This window comes from Canis aureus, chromosome 5 (genome assembly GCF_053574225.1).
Source record: "Canis aureus isolate CA01 chromosome 5, VMU_Caureus_v.1.0, whole genome shotgun sequence".
Classification (NCBI taxonomy): Eukaryota; Metazoa; Chordata; class Mammalia; order Carnivora; family Canidae; genus Canis; species Canis aureus.
The window spans coordinates 85,014,628-85,039,771 of NC_135615.1; the positions used below are offsets into that span (position 1 = coordinate 85,014,628).

Here is a 25,144-nt window from a genome sequence, read left to right on the forward strand (position 1 = left end):
CACAGGTTTCAATGAGACATTAAGGCTGACAGCTCATGGAAAAAGGCTTGAAACTATCAAAACACAAAAACCCCCCTTGCTAAGGGCGCACGAGCACCTGCTGTGAAACTCATCAAATTCAAAACAGGCCTCAGTGGATAAGGTCTGTGCCCCAAGTCAACAGGCGGGCCGCAGTGAGGGTCTCCCGGGGCCCTGGGGAGACGGGGGTGGGGGGCGAGAGGGCCCTGACCAGCCTGAGGCTGACCACCGGGTTCGTGGGTGGATACTGGGAGTGGCCAAAGCTGGAGGGGAGGAGGCAGACGTGACAGGTCTGAGCCCTCCGAGAACGCAGTCTGCAAAGTCTGGGTCTCACCGGCTGTGTGGCCCTGGCCAGTTACCCACATTTCTGAGCCTTGAGTCTTCCTGATGGAACAGGGATCATCACCCACCTCCCTGGGAGGCCGCGGGCTCACCCACTGGGGGAGCCAGCCTTGAAACCAGAAAGGGAAGCCCAGGCAATTGCTCACTCCTTCCCCTGTGATCAGGGCCCGGCACACAGTAGGTGCTCAATCAGTGCTTGTAGAGAGCTGATGAAGACCTTGCCCTGCCTAGAAAGGGCTGCACGGGAGAGAAAAGGCACTTGGCACAGATGGCTGGGACCCCACACACACTCCAGGTGACGGCTAGAAACAGGGCAGGGGCTCTGACAGGTGGCCTGCACTACTAGTTGGCCTGGGATCAGAGAGCGAGGGCCAGGGAGGGCTTCAGAACAGCCTAGAAATCAGAAGGCCCGGAGATTCCTGCTGAGGAAACAGGCCGCCTGTGCTCTGCAGGACACTGGACGGGCCTCCCACAACTAGGCCCACACCCACCCCCTCCCCCTGAACTAGGTCCCACTGCCCCCTCCCACAGGTGAGGAGGCTAGAGGAATGAAGAACCTCACTGAGGCCATGTGGGCCCTAAGGAGTAGGACCAAGATTCCAGCCCTACCAGCTGCCCTACAGACCCCTATGCCCCCCCGCGGCCAGCAGGGAAGGGGGTGCAGAGCGATGGGGAGGAAGGAAGGGGAGGCGCTCAGGAATGCCTGGGGGGCAGCGCCGTGGAGGAAAGGATGAAAGACAAGACGGATGTTAAGCCTTCGTGCCAGCCCGCCACCCAAACACCCGGAGGACGCTCCCACCCGCATCTCATTGCCGGGCAAGGCTGTGGAGACAGGGCGCCCCAGACCAGGGCCCAGAGCTGCTGTCTCCACGCGGCCCAAGGAGCCCTGTGGACATCTGGACACTTACCCGCAGGCTCCGGCTTGGGCCGGAAGGTCTGGACAGGGTAGCACTGGTGCAGCTCTGAAATGACAGCGCAGTCGGCTGGAGGCACCCAGGGGAGAGACCCTCCGGGCTAGTGCACGGCCCCCGCCCACCCCGGGCCCCAGGCCACATCCACTCACTCTGCTGAATCCACTTCCTGCAGGCCCTCCAGTGGCACAGGACGAAGGAGACGGAGCCCAAGACCACCACCAGGATCACGACCGTCCAGAAGAGCACGGGCCCTGGAACACAGGCGGCGCTGCACCAGCTGCCCTGACACAGGTGGGCTCTGAAGCAGACGTCACGGCAGCACCGGGGGCCCTGCCGCAAGCGCGCAGGACAGTCCTCACCCCAGACCATGCTCTCCTTCTCCCGGGGCACAGACGGCACAGTGGCTGGCAGGACCCCGTCCTTCCCCAGGTGTCCACTTCCCTGTGCGGCCCTTACCCACCTGGCTCTAGGGAGTTCGTCAGGGAGGCTAAGTAATTGGCAGAAGGGCAAACCATTTCTAGACAGTGCGAAACTGAGAAGTCGAGGGGCCAGGACGAAGCACGAGCGGTCGGAGAGCCCGCTGTCTGGGGGCCACGGAGGAGGGCACAGGCCAGGCGTGGCCCCGGGCAGTGGGGTCAGGGTGGGGCGGGCAGAGCAGTGCAGAGGCTGAGCGTGGGCTCCTGTGTGGCTCCCAGCTCCCCTCGGGGGGGGGAAGCTCCGTGAGGGCAGGCACGGCGTCCCCTCTGCACATACGCACCTCAGCACCTGTTCCCCCAACACCCCGGGGGCACCATCACCATCTCCTTTCACAAACGAGGGAAACTGAGGCTTGCAAAAAGAAACTCACTTAACTGGCGAGGGGTAAACCACAAAAACCACGCTTGGTCCGAGCCCGGGGGGGGGGCAGCTCCAGCTCCCACGCGCTTAACCACTCTCTGGATTTTTTTGCTTTGTTTTGTTTTGTTTTTTACAACTTAAGTGAGTACTTGTTCCTTTTTTCCTTTTGTCCCTTATGAAGATCGTGTATCGAGTTACTGTTAGGTCCACGTTTAGATGTTAAAAAGCAGTACGTGCCACGTGTGGGCTTCTCAAACCTCGCTGTGCAGCAGGCCCCGGGAAGCTGGGGGCCGCCCTGGCTCTGCGCTCTGCGGACCGCTGGCCGGAGGGCGGCTGCCACCTGCTGTTTGATGCTAGGACTGCAAGCCCCGAAGGGGGGGGGCCCTTGGCGGGTCGAGGAGCCAGGGCCGTGCCAGCGACAGTACCACACTGCTTCCTGCCCTGCGGGCCACGTGGCGGGACGGTTTCACAGGCGACTAAGGAGGCTCAAAGGGATTAAGCAATAGTCAAGGTCACGTCTTCGCTCACCGGGTACTTTCTGAGGGGTGGTTATGAGCCTTGGGGATGAGGCTGTGAATCCAATCCCGGCCCCTAACCGAGGCAGGGCACCCGCCCAACAGGCCCGAAACCTGGGATGAGCCTTGGGGTCCCCCTGCCCAGAGAGAAGCCTCCCCCCTTGGGCCCTCTAGGAGCCAGACCCTCTTTCCGGGAGGCCGTCGTTACCTGAAACCAGAACGGGCTTCCCGGTGGAGGAGAACGAGACGGGAGTGCTTGTTGATATGGAGGGGTCTCCCCAGGCGCGGGTGATGGGCCCCCCACGCTCCTTACTGGGCTGGGGGTCTGCCGTGGGGACCAGAGAGGCAGTGGTGCTGTCAGGAGAGAAGGCGGAGACGGGCGGTTGAGCCCCAGTGGGAAGCATGTGCTCAGGAATCACCCCCGGGGGCGCCAGCACAGGGCGGGCACACAGCCTCCAGAGTGACCCGTCACCTCGGCACACAGATCCAGCCCAGGCCCACCTCCACCTCCAGCCTGGCGGCCCCCAAAAGAGCCAGGGAGTCACCTGGTGGGCGCCGTGCTGTCGTCTGGGTTGATGCTGCACGCAGGGTGGGCCTCGGGGGGAGGCAGCTCACGGGGGGCAGCCCTCTCAGCCGTACCTGCAGGGACAGGGCTTAGAGTTGGTGTCAAGGAGCCCTGCCCAGCAGGACTGGTAACTTCCAGGGGCGCCTGGTGCTCAGTCGGGTAAGCGTCTGCCCTTGGCTCATGTCATGACCCCAGGGTCCTGGGATGGAGCCGTATCAGGCTCCCTGCTCAGTGGGGCGTTTGCTTCTCCCTCTCTCTGTCCTCTCCCTTCTCTCTCTCTTTCTCTCTCTCAAAATAAAATCTTAAAAAAAAAAAAAAAGGACAGGTAACTTCCAGGAGACAGCAGGGTGAGGCCAGGAGGACGCTGCAGCCCAGGAGACCAAGGCTGGTGTCCTGAGCCTCTTTCCTCCTTTCCCTCCCTTTCTTCTGTCCATGCAACAACTCTCTAACGAGCACCTACTATGTCCCGGGGACTGTGCCGGGAGCTGGGTCGTGGCACTAACTCAAAGAGACAGGATCTCTACCTACGTCAGAGGCTCACAGGCGTGGGAGGGCCCACAGACGAGACACAGGTGTCACACGAAGGCACGTGGGCTCCGTGTAACAGGGGGACCCACCTCGTCCGACTGGGCAGGCTTCCCTGAGGGGGTTGTCGCCGGGGTGTCTGGGGGGGCTATCTACGCAGAGGAAACAGAAGGCGGGGCGCCCCATAGGTTGGGGAGGGAGGAGACCGAGGGCCTGGGAGAGGCTGGTGAGCAGCCGTGTTAAAACATGTACACGACTGTCCACAGCAGTGTTCTTCACAGCAGCCAAAAAAGGGGAAACACCCAAATGTCCATCAACTGATAAATGGACAGACAATACCTGTACCAGAATATCACGTGGCAATAATGCTACCGTGTGCATGAGCCTCAAAAGTACGATGCACAGTGAAAGAAACCTGACACGGACACGTGTTCTGGAACTGTCCAGAAAAGGTTAATCTGGAGGGACAGAGAGTAGGATCGGTGCTTGTCTGGTGGGGACGCCAGTGGGGACTGACACAGGGACTGACCACTAAAGGCGTGAGGCTTCTCAGATCGTGGGGACGGGTTTACAACTCCGTAAATGTCTTTACAATCACTGAATTACACACGTAAAACTGGTACATTCTGTGGTCTGTCAAACGTACTGCAATAAAGTTGTTCTTAAAAATTAGGCCTTCCTCCCCAAAGCAAGGATTTAATTAGCAAAGGGACGGGTCAGCGTGGTGGATCACGTCACGGTCCACCTCCTCAGCTGGGGAAGGCGTCTGTGTTCCCGCCTCACCGAAGCCCCGCGACTCGTAAGGTCCGGGGAGGGGAGGGCGCTCCGGGCAGCTGGCCGCCCCAGCGGTCCCAGATATAGGAGAAGCACTCAAAGCAAGCCCAAACCAACCCCGCGAACCCAGGCAAGACAGCAAGGCCCCCAGCGGAGCCCCGGGGGAGAGCTGAACCCTGAAACGTCCACGCGGCTTGTCACCCACTATCCCTGCGGCGAGAGCTGGCGGAGACACGCAGGTGTGTGGCTCAAAAGACCAAAGTGGAAAAGCTGCGCCTCATCTCCAGCCAACTGTGATCCTACAGGAAGGTGGCTTGGTGGCTCTAGACCTTCTGATTTTATCTCAAAGGGAAACCTGATAAGTACACGTAAATAAATGGACTTAAATACTATCTCCTGAGAGTTAAACACAGCCTTGATTTTTAACAAAATTCCTTTCTTTTGAAATCAACTTTATTAAGGCATAGTTTATATGGAAGAAAATGTCCCCTCTGTTGTACAGTCTGATGGGTTCTGGAGAATGTATCCTTCCAAGTAGCTCTACTTCCATTCAAGGTCTAGAACATTCTCGCCATCCCAGAAGGCTCCCTAGGGTCCTTCTGCCATAAATCCTCCTCCCACATTCAGGCAACCACTGGTCTGCTTTGTATCATTACAGATTAGTTTGCCTGTTTTAGGATCTCATGGGATGGGATCAGGCAGTCTGTACTTTCCGGGGTCTGACTGCTTTCTCTCGGCTTCCTTCTCTCAGCACAGTATTTCTGAAGTCCACTTATGTGCGCGGAGCAGTCCTCCAGTGGAGAGAGGTTCCACCGTTTATTATCCGCTCACCAGCGGCTGGACGTCTGGGTCGTTTGCAGTCTGAAGCTACTACACGGCTAACGACAGCGCCTTGAATGTTCCCGCAGACCTGTGAGGACGTGTAACTTCATCGCCCTTGCGTACTTCGGAGGGGAAAGGCTGAGTCACTGTGCTGACCAGAGGGAATGTCTTTGAGATCCATTCAGAGACGGTCTCCTCTGATCTGACCCAGCTCCCTGTTTCTACAGATGGGAGAGAACCACAGAGCCAGAGCTGGAGCCAGAAGGCAGGGCTCCTGCGCACACTCCACCGGACCACGCCACCTCCTCCCCGGGCCGAGCACACTCCTGCAAGTTTATAATTAACTCCCTCCCTAGGGTCACGAAAACCGGCCCCGTCTGAAGTAGGTCACAGGCAACCACGTCCCTCTCCACCGTGTCCCTGGTGGCAGCACCCCTCCTCGGCTGTGGCACAAAGCAAATATCTCAGCCACACTCATTTCCCTTCTAAAAAGCTCTCGTGATGCTTCTCAGACTTTTCCTTAAACACTCTGAAGAGAAAGCGAAGCAAGGGTTAATTTCCTTCTTGGATTAGTAGGGTCCTGAGGAACTCTCCTCTTTCGGGGAGGGTCTCCGAATAGATGCTGTCTTTCCTCATGGTCACCAGACTATAACCTCACTTATTGAAGCCCGCAGGCTTTAGGCTACGAGGAAGATGATATGATTTGTCACAATAATTTCTATTTATTTGCAAATCAGTATTTGAATTACATTTAAGATGTCATTGTTGTCACTAAGAGTTGACTTGGAGGGGGCTGGAGGTGTTCTCAAGTTCCAACACACCACCTGCGGCTACTACCCCCGGGTAGCACCATGAGGAGAGAGCCCTCTGGCCTCTAAGGCAGCCTGTGTCTCAGCTCCCACAGGAACACCTGCTGCAAGCCAGCAGCAGAACTGCAGGGGCGCCTGGCGGATCAGCTGGTTAAGCACCTGCCTTTGGCTCAGGTCATGATCCTGGAGTCCTGGAGTCCTGGGTTCCTGGGACCAAGCCCCGAGTTGGGCTTCCTGCTCAGCAGGGAGTTTACTTGTCCCTTCCCTTTGCCCCTCCTCCCCACCCCGACTTGTGCCCCCTTGCTATCCCTGTTTATTTGAGAGAGAGAGAGAGAGAGAGAGAGAGCACGAGCATAAACGGGGGAAAGGCAGAGGGAGCAGTAGGCTGATACAGGACTCAATCCAGGACGCCGAGATTTCAGGGCCCCGAGATCATGACCTGAGCCGAAAGCAGAAAGCCACCCCGGTGCCCCAATAAACAAAATCTTAAAAAAAAAAAAAAAAAAAAAAAAAAGGACTGTCCTTCTCTAAGTGGAGAAGGTGGCCCCAGTGCTCCCTGGGTGCCTCTGGACCTCTGCATGTATCATACCTCCCCTTAGCCTTCCTTCCTTCCCTGGTTTAGTGACCCTCCCCTTTCCCTCCTCCTTTAAGTCTGGAGGTGAACAGAAGGTATTGTCTAGCCCCTACTTAGTCTGCCTGTGTTCTCTGGTAAGGGCCACTGAAAGAGGAAAAAAAAAAAAAAAAAAAAAAAGAAAAAGAAACTACCCACTCTTAATCCCAACTTAGAACTAAAAAGGGTATTATTTACCAGACTGAAATACTTCTCTTTAAATCCAAACACCTAATCCTTGGGCCATGGGAATGACAATGGTCTTAGCATCAAGGTCAAAATGGGTTCTCTTTTTTGTGCATCCAGGAAGTGCTTAAAATCTGATGAAATTTTTATCTTCGTATTTGCAGTGTTAATTTCTTGTCAGCTTTTTATTTTCCCTAGAGTTTCCAATTGTGTTTCTTTTTCTTGCTGATAAAAAAACGATGTGCCTTCATATCATCAAGTTTCTCAAACGTACTACTCATGAAGTTCACTGCAATTCTTTCATTCATTCCTGCAGACGAGACAACTGACTGGAGCCCTCCTCCATTCATCTGTTCTTACCTGGCTCAATTGGTCTGCAATACAGCTGTCATTCTGGGACTTCTCTGCTCTCCTGGGATAGAGTCCCTGTTTTCCAGATTCAGGGCTTTTTTGTTTTTAGCCCCTCATTTAGCCAGATAACATCTTCAAGTAACTTTCTAAGAGAAGACACATGAGGGAAAATCTTTCTGCCCTTTTACGTCTGAAAATGTTTTGGGCTTTTTTCTGCTTTCAAACATAATTGTATCTTAATCAAATAGAAAATTCTAGGTTCACAACTAAGGAGTTGCTGATGTGGTCTGGTAGAGAGTACTCCAGGCTGGAACTCAGGATCCTCGTGGCCCAGCTCTAGCTCTGCCTGAATGATTCTCTCCATCTGTAAAACTAGGTGGTAAGGTCAGATCATAGGTAGTGGCAGGCTTTGAACTGGCCCTCAAAGACGTTCTGTGCGGCCAGCACCGTGACCATCTCCTGGGTATTTACTCAGGACAGACAAAAAGATACGTTTTACACAGAGTTGTACAAGAATTTTTGTGATTGCTTTATTCATAATAGCTCCAAGCTGGAAATAACCCAAATGTCTGTCAACTAGAGAATAAACACATCTATTATGGTGTGGGTCACCTTCATTCATCCTGCTCTGCTTTTAGTAGGTCCTTTCGATCTGAAGTCTCATATTTTTCAGGTCAAGTATACAAGGAAAGTTGGGGCACTGCTGTGGGTACAAGGCCTGGAAGCCACAATGACCAGGTCAAGAGGACCATGAGAAATGAGAATGTAGAAGACCCAAGGCTTGGGGTACAGGGTGCGTGGAGGGAATTATGGCACTTCTGCTGACACAAGGCCTGGAGCACACCAGTGTCCCTACTGGGAGGGTCACACCAAGGTGATCACCAGATCCAGGCTGGGGCTGTGAGGCTGCCCAGGGACCGTCTACTCTGGGGCAGGGCACGACCAGATGGCCCCACGCATGTGTCCTGCTGACAGAGTGCACAGTAAGAGCAAGAAAAAGCAAATGCAGCCACAAGAAGCCTCCTTCCTGCAGTGGCTCCCCAGTGCCCTGGCACCGGCAAAGCTTAGCGTCATGTTCACTAGGGGAAACCGTGGAGAGTCCGGTCCTTTACTGCGCAGCCAGTGGCTGACGGTGAAGTGAGAGCTGAGAGGCAGTACCTGGTACCAAGCACACTTTCTAAAAGCCTTTTTCTGTCCTCTTCTCTTACGGTCTCTTTTTCACAGCATTCTGTTCTCTCTGCCACGGATGCAGCAAGTTCTTGAATTTTTCTGTGGAAGCTAATTTAAATTTTTAGACTTCTATTCCTATTTCTAATGCAATTTCTATTGCTTCATTCATAGTCAGTTTTCCTGTTAATGTGTCTTGCTATTCTTTTTCACGCTGCTGGTTTTCCTTGTCAGTCTGAAGAACTTTACTGCTCACTCATACTTACTTAGAAAGGAGTGTGAATATTCCAGTAGCTGGTGGGGTCTCTTCCGCTGTGGTGGTAGCATGTCCTTTCCACAGCGGGTCTCTTCCCCGAGGAGGAGGTCCACCTGGGAGACTCTGGGCCCGTGGTGGGGAGCGTGGGCTGGCACTTCAGGGGGACTTAGCAGGGGTAGCCTATCAACAGGCTGTACCCCCCAAATACACAACCCAAGAGGCCTTTACACCACGGTGGCAGCACCGCACCAGCAGCCCTATGTTTCTCCAGATACTCCTTCAGCGTCTGCAGCCAAGGAGTTGATGATTTTCACCAGAGGATGAAAACCCAGGCACCATCTGTTCACACTGGTCGGTGTCTGTGGAATACCATTGTCCCGAGTATTCAGTTCTTATTTTCAAGATGAAGCTGCAGCGCACTGCACTTTTCAGTTCTCCGCTTCGCTCCCATCCTTCAGTTCACTGCCTGCCCTGAGCTCAGAGCTTCTGTGGGGTCTTAAGAGCAAGTTACCGCTTACTTTTCCTGCAGCATTCGTGGAGCAAATTCCAGGGGCAGCTTCCTTCTGATTTCATTTGTCACCACCCTTCCATCTGTGCTCCACCTTCTAGAAATTTGTTGAAATCTCTTGTGTGCTGATTAGCCTCTCCCCCCACTCCCCCACCATCAAGAGTTTGTATTTTTCTGCACTCTGGCATGTGTCTACCACCTTATTTTGTTTTCTCTTGTTGCCTTTTTTAAAGTAAGTTCTATGCCCAAATGGGGTTCAAACTCCCAACCCTGAGATCATGAGTCACAGGCTCTACTGAGTCAGCCAGGCATCTCAAATGTCTACCGCCTTGAGTTGGAGCCATCTTCAAAAATTTCATATTGCTCTATCTTGAGTCAACGAAATGGCCTTTCAAACAAGTCAAGATTTTACTAGGCCAACAATTTCAGAAGGAAGAATTTTTTAAAAAATTATTAGAATCTCTTACCAAAATGCCAAACCTAGATTTCTTTTAAGTTTATTTGTATTTTTTAGTAACCTCAACGTGGGGGTTAAACTCACAACCCCAAGATCAAGCATTACATGCTCTTCAAACTGAGCCAGCCAGGCACCCCCCCCCCGCCCCGCCAACCGATCTAGATTTTATTCCACTTACCTGATCTAACTATTAAAACAAAACCAAGGCCCGAACCTAACCTATAGTAACAGCTAGGGCTGAAGATCATTTGCCCAGTTGGGGGTGCAGAGAAGTTCAGCTACAGGAGCACTGGCTTCAGCCCCTTGGTTGGAGGTGCAGAAAGCTTACCCTGGGGTTTGGTGACCATCCCTGGTGGGCAGACGGGGTGGGTGATACAGCGGGCACAGGAGTTGGTGGCTGAGGTGGCACAGAACATGCCAGGCCGACATTCACAGACGCGAGAGGAGTTCCATGTGCAAGGAGTCTTCTCCACCAGGTCATCTAAGGGACAGAGAAGGGTCATGAGGAAGGATCTGAAATGACAAGGTCAGGGGGTCCAGAGAACCCCCAGGAGGGCAGAGACGCATTTGCCCAGAAGCAAACACACATGTGACTATTCTGTTGAGCAGTTGGCATGCTCAGAACAGGCCGAGTGAAAGAAGCCAAAAAAAAAAAAAAAAAAAAAAAAAAAAGCACACTATATGATAATACTGATAGAAAATGCTAATAAGTGCAAACACTTCCACAGCGACAGAAAGCAGAATGATTGCCTGGGAATGGAGGCAGGGTGTGCACACCGGTGGGAGAGATGATAAGGAACACAAGCAAACTTTCTGGGGAGATCATTCATCATTTTCCTTGATTGTGGTGATGGTTTCACAGCTGCATACGTCAAAATGTACCACGTGGCACACTTTTCACATGTGCATTGCACTGCACGGCAATCATACTGCATTAAACGTGTTAAAAGAAAATAATCCAGAGGGCAGGGTGAGCGGGCATGGGTAAAGATGAAGCCACACTGACCATGACTTGATAATTCTTCAAAACTGGGTGAAGTCCATGACCATTCCTGATTCTACTTCTGAATTTGTTTGAAATTTTCAATAATGGGGCTCCTGGTGGCTCAGTCCGTTAAATGTCTGACTTTGGCTCAGGTCCTGGAATCGAGTCCCATATCGGGCTCTCTGCTCAGTGGGGAGTCTGCTTCTCCCCTGCCCCTCACCCCATTCGTGCTCGCTCTCTCAAATGAATAAAATCTTATAAAAAAAAATTTCCAATGATAAAAAGGGTTTTTTTCCCCTAAATAAAAGAAGTATTAGAGATTTTATTTAAAAAAGTGCATTACTGAAGTAATGCACTTACATGTGCTTGGGAATATTTTATGTGCTCTAAATAGGTGAAAAATAGAGTCACCACGTTAGTAGATTAGACAAATGTGACTTGCTCAGGAAGACTTCTCTCAGCAGGATACTTAAGAGACCTCAAACGGTAAAGGACCTCACAGGTCCTCTTCCTGAAACCTCCAGAGTGTGTGGAACCTGGGGAGGATTTGGGGAATTTGTGTGGAGGGCAAGAGTGAGGTCAACAGTGAGAGAGAGGACGTGGGACAGTGACAGCTATTATCAGGATTATAGCTAGTAATATCATCAAGTGTGCGCAGGGCAGTACTAATACCACGGAGTGGGGAGGACACCCGCGTGGATCAGTCAGTTAAGCAGCTGACCCTCGGTTTCAGCTCAGGTCATGATCTCAGGGACGTGGTGGGATCAAGCCCCATGTGGGGGCTCTGCGCTCAGTAGGGAGCCTGCTTGAGATGCTCTCCCTCTCCTCCTCCTTCCCCCACTCCACGTGCGTGCACACACACACTCTCTCTCTCTCTAAATAAATAAATAAAAATTAGTAAAAATGTCTTGAGAGCAAGCCAGGCGGTAGCAATACCACCAAGTGCATGAGGTACCATTCTTAGCCCTCTGCCCCGATTAACCTAGTTTAACCTATTTATTTATTTTTAAAATATTTTATTTATTTATTCATAGAGACACAGCTAGAGAGAGAGAGGCAGAGACACGGGCAGAGGGAGAAGCAGGCTCCATGCAGGGAGCCTGATGTGGGACTCGATCCCGGGTCTCCAGGATCATGCCCTGGGCTGCAGGCAGCGCCAAACTACTGCGCCACCGGGGCTGCCCTAGTTTAACCTATTTAATTCCTACAACAGCTCTCTGAGAGAATGCTATTACCATGCCCATTGCAGATGAAGAAACTGAGGCACAGAGACATTAAGAAACGTGTTTGTGTTTCTAAGCTGCAAACTGGTAAAGCCAAACCGAAGCTCCTGGGCTCCAGAGTCTGCTCTCACCCCCGTAGCCTACCGACTGCTGCGCAGGACTTTCGCCCTTTCAGCTGAAGGACTTCTCGGACCCAGAGCCACCTCTTGTGTCTCTATCTGACCTGGTGGCTACGACAGACTGCATTTTTTCCAAAAATGGCCAGAACAGCATTTCCAGCCCCGTGTGCTCTTCCAGACCTCTGCCACTTGCCCGTCGAGAAGCCTGATTCCTCGCCTTCCACGGACTCTGGTGGGGTTCGTGACTGCCTCAAGAGGCGCAAACTGGCACAAGTCACACCGTGTGACTTCAGAGGCAGGTTCAGAGAAGGGACAGGGCTTGTCTGCACCCCCGTCCCATCCTTGGGGTCCAGCGCCAGGCCTTGGGGAGGCCCCACGTGAGCCACACAGAGGCCGACACGGAGAGCAACTGAGGCCCCCGCAGCAGCAGGCATCAGCCCCGGCCCCATGAATGGAAATGCTTTCAGAGGATTCCCACCTCCGTCTTCACATTTTCCAGCTGAAACCCCAGACCCGTGGAGCAGAGAGCAGCCGCCCCACAGCACCGCATCTGGACTCTGACCCGTGGAACCCTTCAGTACAGTGAATGGCTTGTTTCTCGCCACCAAGTTTTAGACAACTTGCTACGTGGCTTAGTACCTGGAACGGTGGCCCCCAGTGACAACGAGCAGTGTTCTTTCTCTGGCCTCGACTTCAGCCAGGAGGAGAAAGCAACCTTGGACGAGGACACGTAGTCCCGGTTCCCCTCTCTGGTGGCCTCTGTGAGCGGGCTGGGACTGCGACCAGCCAGGGCCGTCGGGGCCTGGCAGCTTCCCCTGCCCTGCGTGGCCCTCACAGACGTCACGGGGCGGCTGGTGGTGCTGTGAGGCTGTGGTGAGCTGGCCGCGTACACGGCAGTCACCCGGTAAGTGCCTGTCTACAGCACGCTCTAGGGGACAGTGCAGTGCGACCAAAGCCCAGAACCTCCACATTTAAACTCCAGCCCTGCTGCTCTCCAGGCCTCGTGGCCTGTGTGAGGCCTCCCGTTCCCCTCTGTACAATGGGGATAATCGTAACCTATGCACCCCAAGACAGCTATGCAGAACAGTGAGACCAATTTGGAACGGGTAGATGGTAACGAAGGTTTCCTTGCAAGAGTGAGCAAATGGAGGTCTCTGAGAGGCGGTCACCACCATCAAAGCCCCGCAGTCGACAGTGGGACTCAGTAAAGGCCAACTGCTCAGAGACATCAGTGAGGCGAGCTAGGCTCCCGAGGGCTGTGCAGCCCCAGGACGAACTCGGGGTTCCCCACCCCAGATCCTCAGCCAAGAACCTCTGCTCCCAGGAAGCTGCCCCTGGACGGGAACCCCAGGCCCTCACCTCCAGAGCAGCTCACACAGGCCTTGCAGCGGCCGTCCCGGTCCAGGTAGTAGTCGGGCTCGCACTGCTTCCCGCAGTCGGAGGACCCCTGTGGGCACAGCTGCTGCGCAGTCAGCCCTGGGGAAGGAAGCAGAGAAGCTCCAGGCCAGGCCGCCAGCCCACCTCCACAGCCACTCGCCATCCCCCAGCTCCATGGCCGGCTCCCGAACTCCACACATGTTGCATCAATCTCTCAGACAAAGTCCTGAGCCCAGAGAGGGAAGGAATGTGCCTAAAGCCACAGAGGACAAGAGCACTAACTGCCCCCGATTTCAGTCTCTTCCCTCTGCGGCCGGCGCGGCCACTATGCCCTCTCCCCGGCCTCACTGCTATGTCAAAACCCGGGGTGGGGGCAATTTCCCTCTGAGATCAGCCGTGAGGCGAGGATGCCTACTGGCCCCAACGTCTGCTTGGGGTGGCACCAGGGGACCAGGCAACGCGGGAAGGCAAGGAAAAGAGTGAGAGTAGCGGGGCCCGGAGAGGAAGACGTCAGGCTCTCATGGATAGACGGCGTCGTTAGGTGCACAGACAACCCAAAAGAATCTGCGGATCTGTTATTAGGACTAACAAGGGAAGTTAGCAAGGTGCTTGGATGTAATGCTATCACATCAAAATCAACTGAGCGTCTACATGTTTGGGCTGAACCATAGGAAGCTGCTACCCTGACAGGTGAGGCGGCCACACACTGGCTGTTCACGTGGTTCAAAACAAGACCAACAACGAAGAGTTAGAACACGAAACACCGAAGGAAGAATACCATTCCCATCATCATCAGAAACACTGCCACAAAGCTATAACTCTCTCTACACAGGAAATAGCACAATGTTACTGGGAGAAGAAGTTCAAGCGGGCCTGAGCAAAAATAAATACATAAAAATAAAGGAGATCTAAAGAAACGTAGGGCTTTCCCACATACTGGATGCTGTAAAGATACGGATTCTCTCTAAACAGATCTACAGATTTGATGCAATCCCAATCAAAATCCCAAAAGAATGTTTTATGGAATATGAAAAGCTGATTCTAAAGTGGATGTAGAAATGCAAATAACCAGGATGCCCAGGTGGCTCAGGGGTGGAGCGTCTGCCTTCTGTTCAGGGCGTGACCCAGGGTCCCGGGATCAAGTCCCACATCAGGCTCCTGCATGGAGCCTGCTTCTCCCTCTGCCTGTGTCTCTGCCTCTCTCTGTGTATGTCTCCCATGAATAAATACAATCTTTAAAAAAAAAAAAAAAAAGAAAGAAATGCAGATGACCAGGAAGAGTCAGTCCCATGTTGAAGAACAAAAGTGCAGAAGTTGTTCAACCATCCATTGTGACTTAAGGAAAAACTACAGGATTGGAAACAGGATGGCATCCACACGGACTAGATGAAAGACCAACGCAACAGAACATCAAGCCCAGGATCAGACCCAGGCACCTACACACCTTTGGCTCACCACAAAAATGGCATGTAAAACAGTGGGGAAAGGACAGTTTGATAAAAGGTGCTGGTTCGACTGGACATCCAGGTGGACACTTTCAACACGGCCGCTGCTTCACGCTGCACACGAAAGCCAAGGCGGACAGCGGATCTAAGCGTGAAACGCAAAATGGTAATGATTCTAGAAAAGAAGTGCAGATGTCTTTGACACTTGAGTGGAGGAAAAGATATAAAGCAGTCCATAAAAAGCACCGGCCACAAAGAGAGAGATGGATCTGTGTAACTATATTAAAATTTTTTAAGATTTTATTTACTTATTTGAGAGAGAACGAGCGTGCACGCGCGAAGGCGGGGGACAGAGGGAGAGGGAGAAGCAGACTCCACACTGAGCAAGGAGCCCGGTGCACGACTGGATCCCAGGACCCTGAAATCATGACCTGAGCTGAAGGCAGATGCTTAACCGACCGAGCCCCCCAGGCCCAGTGACCACGTTAAAATTAAGAGCATCTCTTTAGGGGCACCTGGGTGGCTCAGTGAGCTGAGCGCCGGACCCCTGATGTCAGCTCAGATGGAGAATTCTCTCCCAGTCCCCTCGCTCACACATGTGCACACATGCTCTCTCTCAGATAAATAAATTTTTAAAACAAATAAAAAAACATCTCTTTAGCAAAGACACCATAAAGGGAACAGGAAGGCAAGCCACCAGGTGGAAGGAGGGCTTCTGGACTCCGCTACAGGAGGAAGGGCTCAAACCCAGCATCCTAAGAAGTCTTAATAAGAAGTCAACTAAGAACACAAACCCCAGAGAAATGAAAGCACACAGTAACACAAAGACTTGTTTTTTCATTATTCATTACAGCCAAAAAAGAGGAAACCACCCAAATATCCAAAAAGTACTAAACAATGTGTGGTATCCCCCACCACGGAAGGCTACTCAGTAACAAACAGGAGTGAAGGGGGGGCCCGTCCGTCGTCGAGGGACTCAGGAGGACGTCAAACCGACACCTGCTCCCTTGCAGGCACCTCAGCGTCCGGCACGCAGGCGGCCGTGGAACGAATGACCTCTTCCATTATCTACTCTGGCCCTCAAAGCCTTCAGCCCCAAGAGACCTCGAGACCCTCTCCTCCCCGGACCAAGAAAGACCGCAGTCCAGAGCCCCCTGCCCAGATGCCACACGCAGGTCACCCACCGAGACACTGTTGCCCTGGGAAGCAACCACCGCTCCCCTGGAGAACTTACCTAGGTCTGGACGGGGCTTCTGCGCAGAGGGAGAGGTGGTGGCCCTCGCCACTTTGGGATCATCTTCCGGGGTGAGGGTAGCACCCCCTCCAAGAAGCGTGGTCCTGGCCCTGGAGCTTGCTGAGGAAGTCAGGAGAGGCCTGGCCTGCGGGGGGGTGCTGCTGGGAAAGAAGCCAGAAATGGCACCGCCAATTCTCCGGAGGGGCAAAGGGAAGTCTGTGCCCAAGGACAACCATTTCTGCAGAGAAAAGGTCCCCAGCCCTCTGCCCACAGCCTTCTGGCAGCCCCACCGTCGGCTCCTGGGAGCAAGGCCTATTTTCTAGGCCCTTCTCATATGTGCTCAGGGAAGACTGGGTGCACGGTGGCGCCTCGAGGGGCTTATGGGCTTGACAGAGAGGTGCCCTGAGGTCCCGACACCCCGGGCTGCAGCCCACCCACACCACAGCCAGCTGGGCTCTGGGGACCCCGTGGGCCGGGGCAGCCCCACGCCATGCTCAGCAGGACGGGAGAGGGCCGGGAGTCACCTGGTGGGGGCCTGGCAGGCTTCGGGGCTGGTGCTGCAGTCAGGGCTGGTCGCTGGGGCAGGCGGCTCACAGACAGTGTCCCTCTCTGCCGTGCCTGCAGGGGAGGCAGCAACGTGGGACAGACGGCACCGAGGAGCCTGAGACTCGCCGAGGAGACACTAGGAATCGATCTTACCACCCTAACCCAGAGTTTGGAATGAGGTGCTTGGAACACGCGGCGGCCACTCGACGTTTGGGGGTGCCCACCTGACCTGCCCAGTGTCCCTTCCCCATTAGGGTAAAGCCTCCCGATTCCTCCTGGGAACAGTCTCCCCAATCTCCGCATCTGTGTTCAGACTCGAATCCCTCCCACAGACCAGCCTGGACCAATCAATCCATTTGATTCCCCTGACGCTGATGAATGGGCTCATGACCCAAGGCATGCCCATGAGGTACAATGCCAAGGTTCTGGTTTTGGTTGTGGAAAATGTAAGAAGGAGAAGCTGTCCTTCCAGTTGGGTTGGGAGGGAAGCAAGCCGGGAGCTGCTGGTAGGTATCTTACGGACACCTACACTGAGGGAGCAGAGAGGAGAAACGGGAAACGACAGAGCTCCTGGATCCAGCCGTGCCTGACACTCCCCAGAGCTAGGCCAGACTTTGCCACTACATGAACCAAAAAAATCCAAGGTTTCTGTTACAAGCAGCCCCAAGATTCCCGAAGGATACTGGGTGCCAGCAGAGTAAAGAGGAAAACACACAGCACTTCCCATCACGTGGATCGGAGTTTGCCGGCCACCTCTCACGTCTTCGCTGCGCCCATCACAGTGCGCGCTATATGGTAAATGCCTAACAAGAAGCGCGTCCTTTTCCCCAACTAGACTCCTGACTCATCGCTGAGGAAAGCGTCCCGTGTGGGATTATGATCTGAAGGTTTCGGTGGAGGCGGCGTGGGCAACGCGGATGTGTCTCGTGCTTCTGCATGTGGCAGGATGACATCCAAGCCCGGCTCGGACACTCCCTGCTCCTGGTCCTGAGCAGCGTCCCGCCATCCTGGACCTCAACTTCCTCAGCTGTAGCAGCTACTTCGGCCTGCCTGACGGAGTTCTGAGAACTTCAGGAGACGACACCTAACGGCAGCTCTGCACGCGGCTGAGCTCGGGGCTGACTGTCGCGCAGAAACCACTTCCCCTGGCCCGGCCGGAGCGCGGCCCCGTGGGGGCAGCCGGGAGCCCACGAGCTGGCCAGCCGCGCTGTCCCAGAGAAGTGTCTGATGGGAACCGCACACGTCCTCTGAAACCTCCTACTAACCGTTATTTTAAAACGTAAAGAGAAACACGTGACGTTAATTCACTTAGCCCGCTACGTCTAAAATATGTCAGGAGATGAGCCATGTAAAAGTCCTTAACCGGCTGCTTCACAGTTCGGTACACTAAGCGCTGGACATCTGGGCACATTCCACCTGACCGCGCATCTCAACGCAACCGGCCTCCTCCACACGCTCCACGGCCGCGTGGGACCAGTGGTACCGCAGGGTGGGGGGCAGCCTGGGGCCGGGGCTCTGGTGCCACCCTGGGGCAGCCGCGGGAACGCCAGCCCAAGGGCGAGCCCCCCGCAGCGGCTGGAACAGAACTCCAGCCGCGTCCCACAGACGCACGGGCTCCCGGGGACAACTTCCCATTCTAGACGGAGCCCGAAGCCCAGGCTGGGCGCCCGCCCCACACGTGCCAGGGGCCCAGAGCCCAGGTGGCTGATGCCCCGCCTGCGCCTGGCAGGAAGCGCGCTCCTGCACGGCCCTCAGCTGAGCAGTCTATGACCCCGGGCACGGGACCCGATCTGCGCCCCCCACCCCAGCACTGGTCTGTCGGGCCCCAGGCCCTTCCACGAATACCTCTGCGGAGCAGACTGTGCCTGGCCTCCGGGGAGGTGGCACGAGGGTGACCGGGGGCCCAGCGGGCCCGGCCCTCGCGAAGCTACGGTGCGGGGAGGGAAGCCACACCGACCCAGCCGAGAGCCACAAACGGTCAGACCCGTGTTTGCGAGGGGCACGGAGGGACAAAACATCGCGGAGCAGTCGCGCCCCGTGACCAGGCACAGGAGGCCTCCTGAGGAAGTGAGGTGCGGACGGAGACCGCAGGCTGAGCAGGGCTGAGCGAGCAACAGGAGCGAAGCGTGTCCCAGAGGAACGGCGCGCTCTAAGGGCCGGGGAGGAGCGAGAAGCGCGCACAGCCGGACCCCAAAGACGGCCCTAACCCAGGGGAGCCAAGACAGGAGGGGCGCGGAGGGTGAGCGGAGGCGGGAGGAGGACCACGTCCTGGAGCCTGCCCGTGGGAAGACGGAGCGGGCGTCCCCTCCCCGTTGCTCCCGCCAAGGCCAGGCACACGCCGCGGGCAGACACATCAAACAAGGCAGACGCGGACGGGCGGCGAGTCCCCGGGTCTTCTGTCGTGCGCACAGCCCGCACAGCCCGCAGAACTGCCGTTATCGTCAGAGTGACGACGACGTACTGAAGTGTTTGTTCAGCAGGGTGTGAGCGCGCCAGAGAGGGCGGCATCAGATTTGGTTTTGCCGGCGTGGCTCTGCCTGTCGGCCGTGGGCAAGAAATGACAGGAGGAAGTGGGGTGGGGGGTGGGAGAGAGAATTGCGGGGGGCAAAACCTATGGGACTGGGAGACAGGCTGGCTGTGGGGTGTGGGGGGAAGGAAAGGACAGACGGCGGCAGAGAGGGTGGGGGCATGGGGTTTGTGAAAGGAGCAGGCGAGAGGTGGGAGGGTGGGGGCCGGGCGGGGGCACTTTACTCCCTGCGACCCCCTCCTGGCTCCTCCCCAGCCTGGGGGGCTGCCCCACCACCCTTCGGCCGCGCTCCAGAGCCCACCCACTCCACATGCCTCCCTTCTGAAAGGCGCCCTCAGTACCACCCACACGGGGCCTGAGTGCTTGGCCTCCTTTCTGGCCACGAGCCTCCTTGTATCATCAGAAAATTAGAAGTCCAGAGAGGGTGAGGAATTTGCCTGAACTCACGCAGCAAGTGGGAAAAGAAACTCGGTTCTCAGCAACTCTAACTCCCAACGCCTCAGGAGTGGGGAAACCAGCCCTAATCCTCGGAGGAACTCCTAGGACAGAGACCCGAGGTTTGCTTCTTGTTTACGAGGCATCAGAGAACTTCTGCCCTGAGTCTCACACCAACCCCAGACCTCCTCCCGGAGGGCCTGTGCCTCAGGCCACCAGGGTCCTTCTGAGCCTGGGACCCAAGTGCAGTAGCTGGTGCACCTACGGAATCTCGAGGGGAGGCGGCCATCCGTCCCACAGGATTGAAGAAGTAGGAGGTCGAAGGTCACTTGGGGATCTGGGGCGGGGAGGGGGAGAGGCACAGTCTGGCACAGATCTTAGTGCTGGGCTGAGGGTGGGGATACTCACCCTGGAACCTGACAACCATCCCTGTCGCGCAGATGGAGTGGAAGATGCAGCGGGCACAGGTGTTGGTGGCTGATGTGGCACAGAACATGCCGGTCCGGCATTCACAGACACGGGAGGAGTTCCCCGAGCACGGCACCTTCTCCACAAGATCCTCTAAGGGACACAAAGAAGGGTCATGGGGGGACAGAGGGAAGACCGGGGAAGGGATCTAGAGAACCCTCAGGGACACTTTGGCTCATGACGGTGAGGCCTCCCGCTGTGGCCTCCCATCGGGCAGGGAGCTAGTGCGCTCAGCCCTTCTTTCCAGAGTGTTCCTGCAATGAGGGCAAGAAGGCAGGCGGGGCCAATGAGGCAGCCTCCACTTCCCCACCCATATCCCTGAACATCATTACAATTGTATTAAAAAGAAACTAATGCCCCCATTTTAAAATGGGCAAAAAAAGAAAAAAAGACATGGAGGAACCATAAATGCACATTGCCACATGAAGGAAGCCAGTCTGAAGAGGCTACACGCCGTGTGACTCCAACTTGGTGACATTCTGGAAAAGACCAAACTATCGAGACACTAGAAAGATCAGTGTTTGCCAGGGATTGGAGGAGGGTCCCAAATCTAACATTCAGGTCAATATTGCTCATAATGGCCAAAAAGTAGAAACAACCCAAATATCCATCAACCAATGAATGGATAAACAAAATATGGCATATCCCTCCAATGGAATATTATTCAAAGCATAAACGACCTGTGTTACAACACGGATACACTTTGAAAATACTGCCAGGTGAAAGAAGCCAATCACTGAAAGCCATATACTGATGGCTTTGAAACGTCCAAAGTAGGCAAGTCCCCAGAGACAGAATGTAGATTAGTGACTATAAGTGAGTGAAGGGGGACGAGAATTGGGAGGATTGGGGATTCTTTTGGGGGAGGTGGAAATTTTCTGAAGTCAGATAGTGGTGGTGGTTGCACATTGCAAACATGGTAAAAATCACCATATTGCACATCTTTAAATAGTGGATTTTAGGAGCACCCGGCTGCTGAGTCGCTAAAGCACATGACTCAATCTCAGGGCTGTGAGTTCAAGCCCCACACTAGGTGTATGTGGAGCTTACTCTGAAAAAAAAAAATAATTTTTAAAAATAAATAAAATGGTGAATTTTATCTCAAGAGAAAAAAAAAATCATTGGTCTAAGTACTCAGCAAATGCAAACATCCCTGTGGAAAGAAACACAGGGCATCCTTGGTCAACCAGAAATGGTGAAGAGTTCCTGAAACATGGAAGGCTAGTGGGATTGCATGGAAGAAGGAGCCCACAGCCCAAAATAACCCAAGAGGATTATTCCGGGAGAGGCTCCGGGGTGGAGTACTCCCGTCTCCGAGGGGCTACAGGGCAGGGGCAGGCCCCAGGGAAGCCAAGAGGGAGTGACGCAGGAACACCCACATGGGTCAGTCTCCCCACGCTTCTCCCCATTTGTGCCACAATCCAGAAGCCAGGCATCTCCCCCAGGAGATTCTTGGGGAGGTGAGCGGGACGTGCCCTGGGGCTGGTCATTCGTGGGAGGAAGAGACCCTGCAGACCCAGAAGACCAGCCACTCCAGAAACCCCCCCACCACCACCACGGCCGTGGTCAGGTACAACGGGCAGGACCAGAGGGTCTCCAAAGGTGAGAAAACCAGCACCAAGAAAAAATTGCTCCAAACTCAAAAAGAACTAACTCTCCAAAGAGCAGATAAAAGAGAAAAAATAAATAGAACAAGCCGTTAGCATCAGTACAACTAATATTCTCAGGAATTCTTAGCTATTAAACAGAATCCCCTGGAGCTCAAGGAAAGAAAGAAAGGAAACTGAAGTCATAAAAAAGGAATCTCCCGGAGAACAATGCTGCATGCACCAACTCCTTTCCTGCGGGCCCAGAGAAAAACTACGTTTCCCAGCAAGCCTTGCAGTGGGTTTGGGTCATGTGACGGGATTGTAGCCAAGGAGATGTGGGCAGAAATGCTAAGGGCTTCTCCGGGGCCTGGCCCCTAAAGCCTTCTGGGGAGGCTGTCCTACCCGCTCTCCCATGCTACAGTGGCCCCAGGGGAGCCCCTAACTCTCACCTGCACCCCAGAAGTGGTGCTGAAGAGAGAATAAAATCCTGAGAATTCTAGAAAATCTAAGAGAGGCAGACAGAGGACAAACAGTAGGCATCCCCAGAAAACTCAAGAAAAAACCCTAAGAGTAGCAGCCCAAACATAGTACGACAGGCCCAGGGAAAAGTGGGAAAGTCAGCGGGACTTGCTAACTTTCGGAAGACAGGCCCAGTGGAAATGAGCAGAGGCCCCAGGAGTGGGGTACACCTCTTTTCGGGCAGCAGCAGCTCTGGTAATGCCTGTCTGATGGAAGAGAAGACAGATCCCTGCCCCAGCAAAGACGACACCTTCTCTGGCTGCATTCTGCCTCCCACCCAAGCCCTCAGGCTCCTAAAACCAGTTTCAGAAGCAACACTCAGGATTCCTCAAGAAATTAAACAGGATGACCACATCCAGCCATTCCACTGCTGATATTCGTCAAAAGAACTGAAAGCAGGGACTCGACCAGATATTGGTAGACACGTGCATACAGCAGCATTAGTCAGTCACAAGAGCTAAAGGGTGGGAGCAACCCGGGTGTTCATCAACACGAATGGATAAACAAAATGTGGTAGAGCCATCCAGTGGCTTTATAATACTCTACTCTCTAATACTATTCTGACATTTGCTACAATGTCTTGAAGACACTATGCTTGGTGAAATATGGCAGTTAGGATTCTACTTGTATGAACTTACAAGAATAGTCAAAGACACAGAGAGAGTAGACTGGTAGTTGCCAAAGGCAGGGGGCAGGGTGCTAGGGAACTAGTGTTCAATGGGCACAGAGTTTCAGTTCTGCCAAAGTACAAGTTTTGGAGCTGGAAAGTGGTGACAGTGTAGTTGCCAAGAAAAAAAAAAATGTGAACGCACTTGATGCCACTGAACAGCATACTTAAAAATGGATACGATGATCAATTCTATGTTATGTGTATTTTACTAAATATTTTTGAAAAGTGACACTCAGCCCTCAGCTGAAGCTCCATGCAGAAAAGACAAACCAGAGCCCAGGGAGGTGAGGCGGGTGTAAAGAAGCCACACTGTATCAGGGCAGAAGGAAGGCAGCAACAGAGCTGCTCCACCTGCTATGCTTACAGGGAAAAAGAGCAGACAACTCTGCAAACATACTATAGTAGTTAAGGAGGAAGGGAGGAAGGAGAGAAGACAGAAACAGAAAGAAAGAAAAAAAGAAACAGAAAGAAAGGGAAAGTTCTAAAAAGATAGAAATACATTTTGGAAAAACAAAGAACCCAGTCTAAAACAGAAGCAATCCCAAGAGTGCTTTACTATAAAAGAACTTAACAATATGAATTCAGCAAAGGAAAGGCTCAAAGAAAAGATGATCTTAAAACGAAAAAAAGGATGGGATAAGAAGGAAGACTAGAGAGCTAAAGAAAGCACGTGGAGATGCACAGCACCACCAGTAAATCCAATAAATAAATTACCAGTGTCCTGAGAGCCCTGGTGACACCTGGAAGGCAAGCAGCAGAAGAGATCATAATGAAGACTGAGTTCATGGCACAGAGAAAGCATTGAGAGAAAAACCAGTGAATCCAAGATAAAGACGAAGATACTGGGATCCCTGGGTGGCGCAGCGGTTTGGTGCCTGCCTTTGGCCCAGGGCGTGATCCTGGAGACCCGGGATCGAATCCCACGTCGGGTTCCCGGTGCACGGAGCCTGCTTCTCCCTCTGCCTGTGTCTCTGCCTCTTTCTCTCTCTGTGTGACTATTATAAATAAAGAAATAAAAAAAAAAAAAACCTGTACTCTTAAAAAAAAAAAAAAAAAGACGAAGATACTAATGCAGTTAAAGACGACAGGGAGAGGGGCTCCTGGGTGGTTCCGTCGGTTAAACGTCTGCCTTCAGCTCACGTCATGGACTCAGGGTCCTGGGATCGAGCCCCAAGTCATTAGGCTCCTTCCCTCTCCCTCTGCTCCTACCCCCCTGCTTGTGCTCTCTCTCTCTCTCTCTCTCTTTCTCAAATAAATAAAATCTTAAAAAAAAAAAAAAAAAGAAGACAGGGAGGAAAGGCAAACACAAACATAAGGATAATTGGCGCCCGTAAAGTTGACATTGAGATATATATTTAGTAGAAATAAAAATCCAGGTCAGTTTCCCTAAAATGAAAAAAACTAAATTGCAGATAGAAAAGACATTCCAGGGGCATCTGGCTGCCTCAGTCTGTGGAACATGAGACTCTTGATCTCAGAGTCGTGGGTTCAAGCCCCATGTTGGGCACAGAGATAACTTAAATAAATAAAAACTTTTTTAAAAAAGACAAAATAAGACATTCCAGGTACCAGGAAGAATCCTTTCCAAATAATTCATCTCAAGGCATATTCTGGTAAATTTTGAGCTCTGAAGATAAAGATTATTCTTGCGGTCATCTACAAAGGGGCAAAAACAAGGCGGATAGCAGACTCCTCCACAGCAATATTCACCATATGAAGACAAAGCACCAATGCCTATAAAGCTCTAGAGAAAACAGGTTTCAGGAATAATCATATACCTGCCCAAGTTGTCATTCGAGCATACAGGCAAGAAACATTCCCAAACATGAAAGAATCCCCTGAGGGATGTGCAAAGATGAATCCTTCCTGAAAAATCCACAGGTCAGTGAAATCTAACCAACCAAGTGATAAATCAAAATGAAAATTTCAGGAACAGAGAAATTGTCGTCAATGTACTCAGGGTGCACAATGAATAAGTTTAAATAGCAAAGCAAAGCTAACAGCCAAGGGACTGAGGGTTACAGAAAATATAAACACCACAGGCAATAACAGAGTAAAAAAAAAAAAAAAGTAAGCAATAAAAGTCAGGAAGAGGACAGGGAGGCAGCAAGCTAATTACTTAACTTTTCATTACAGGAAGCCAATTTACTCTGTCCTATCCAAAAACTGAAACAAGCAGAACGAGATTTTACCACAAGAGAGTTTTATTCTTTTAAGGACTTCCAACTACTTCTTGATTTTCATAACCTCTTAATTTTACAGGGTTTTCTTTGTTTTGTTTTGTTTTGTTTTTAGAAACTGCTCTCTTGTGATTATTTTCACTTTAGTTTCTTCTTCCTCTGATACACTTG

General features: G+C 53.0%; 1 protein-coding gene and 1 long non-coding RNA gene across 9 annotated transcripts in view; one reads left to right on the forward strand and one right to left on the reverse strand.

The window, feature by feature from the left end:
- Positions 1-25,144, reverse strand: part of TNFRSF8 (TNF receptor superfamily member 8) — a 46,147-nt gene that overhangs the window by 13,441 nt on the left and 7,562 nt on the right. For 2 of the 8 annotated variants that reach the window (XM_077899595.1, XM_077899594.1), the window contains exons 3-11: positions 19,956-20,108; positions 16,564-16,657; positions 16,040-16,200; positions 13,343-13,459; positions 9,985-10,137; positions 3,172-3,265; positions 2,835-2,980; positions 1,424-1,525; positions 1,245-1,343 (exon numbers count right to left, since the gene is read on the reverse strand). In XM_077899595.1, coding sequence (XP_077755721.1) covers positions 1,245-1,343; positions 1,424-1,525; positions 2,835-2,980; positions 3,172-3,265; positions 9,985-10,137; positions 13,343-13,459; positions 16,040-16,200; positions 16,564-16,657; positions 19,956-20,043 — 1,054 coding nt within the window. In that variant the 5' untranslated portion in view covers positions 20,044-20,108. The remainder of the gene's footprint in view (positions 1-1,244; positions 1,344-1,423; positions 1,526-2,834; positions 2,981-3,171; positions 3,266-9,984; positions 10,138-13,342; positions 13,460-16,039; positions 16,201-16,563; positions 16,658-19,955; positions 20,109-25,144) is intronic. The other 6 variants (XM_077899590.1, XM_077899588.1, XM_077899593.1 and 3 more) reach the window with 4 other exon arrangements.
- Positions 2,419-7,885, forward strand: LOC144314932 (uncharacterized). Its single transcript, XR_013380781.1, has 2 exons — positions 2,419-2,642; positions 5,242-7,885. It is a non-coding gene; the product is annotated as an uncharacterized LOC144314932 (long non-coding RNA).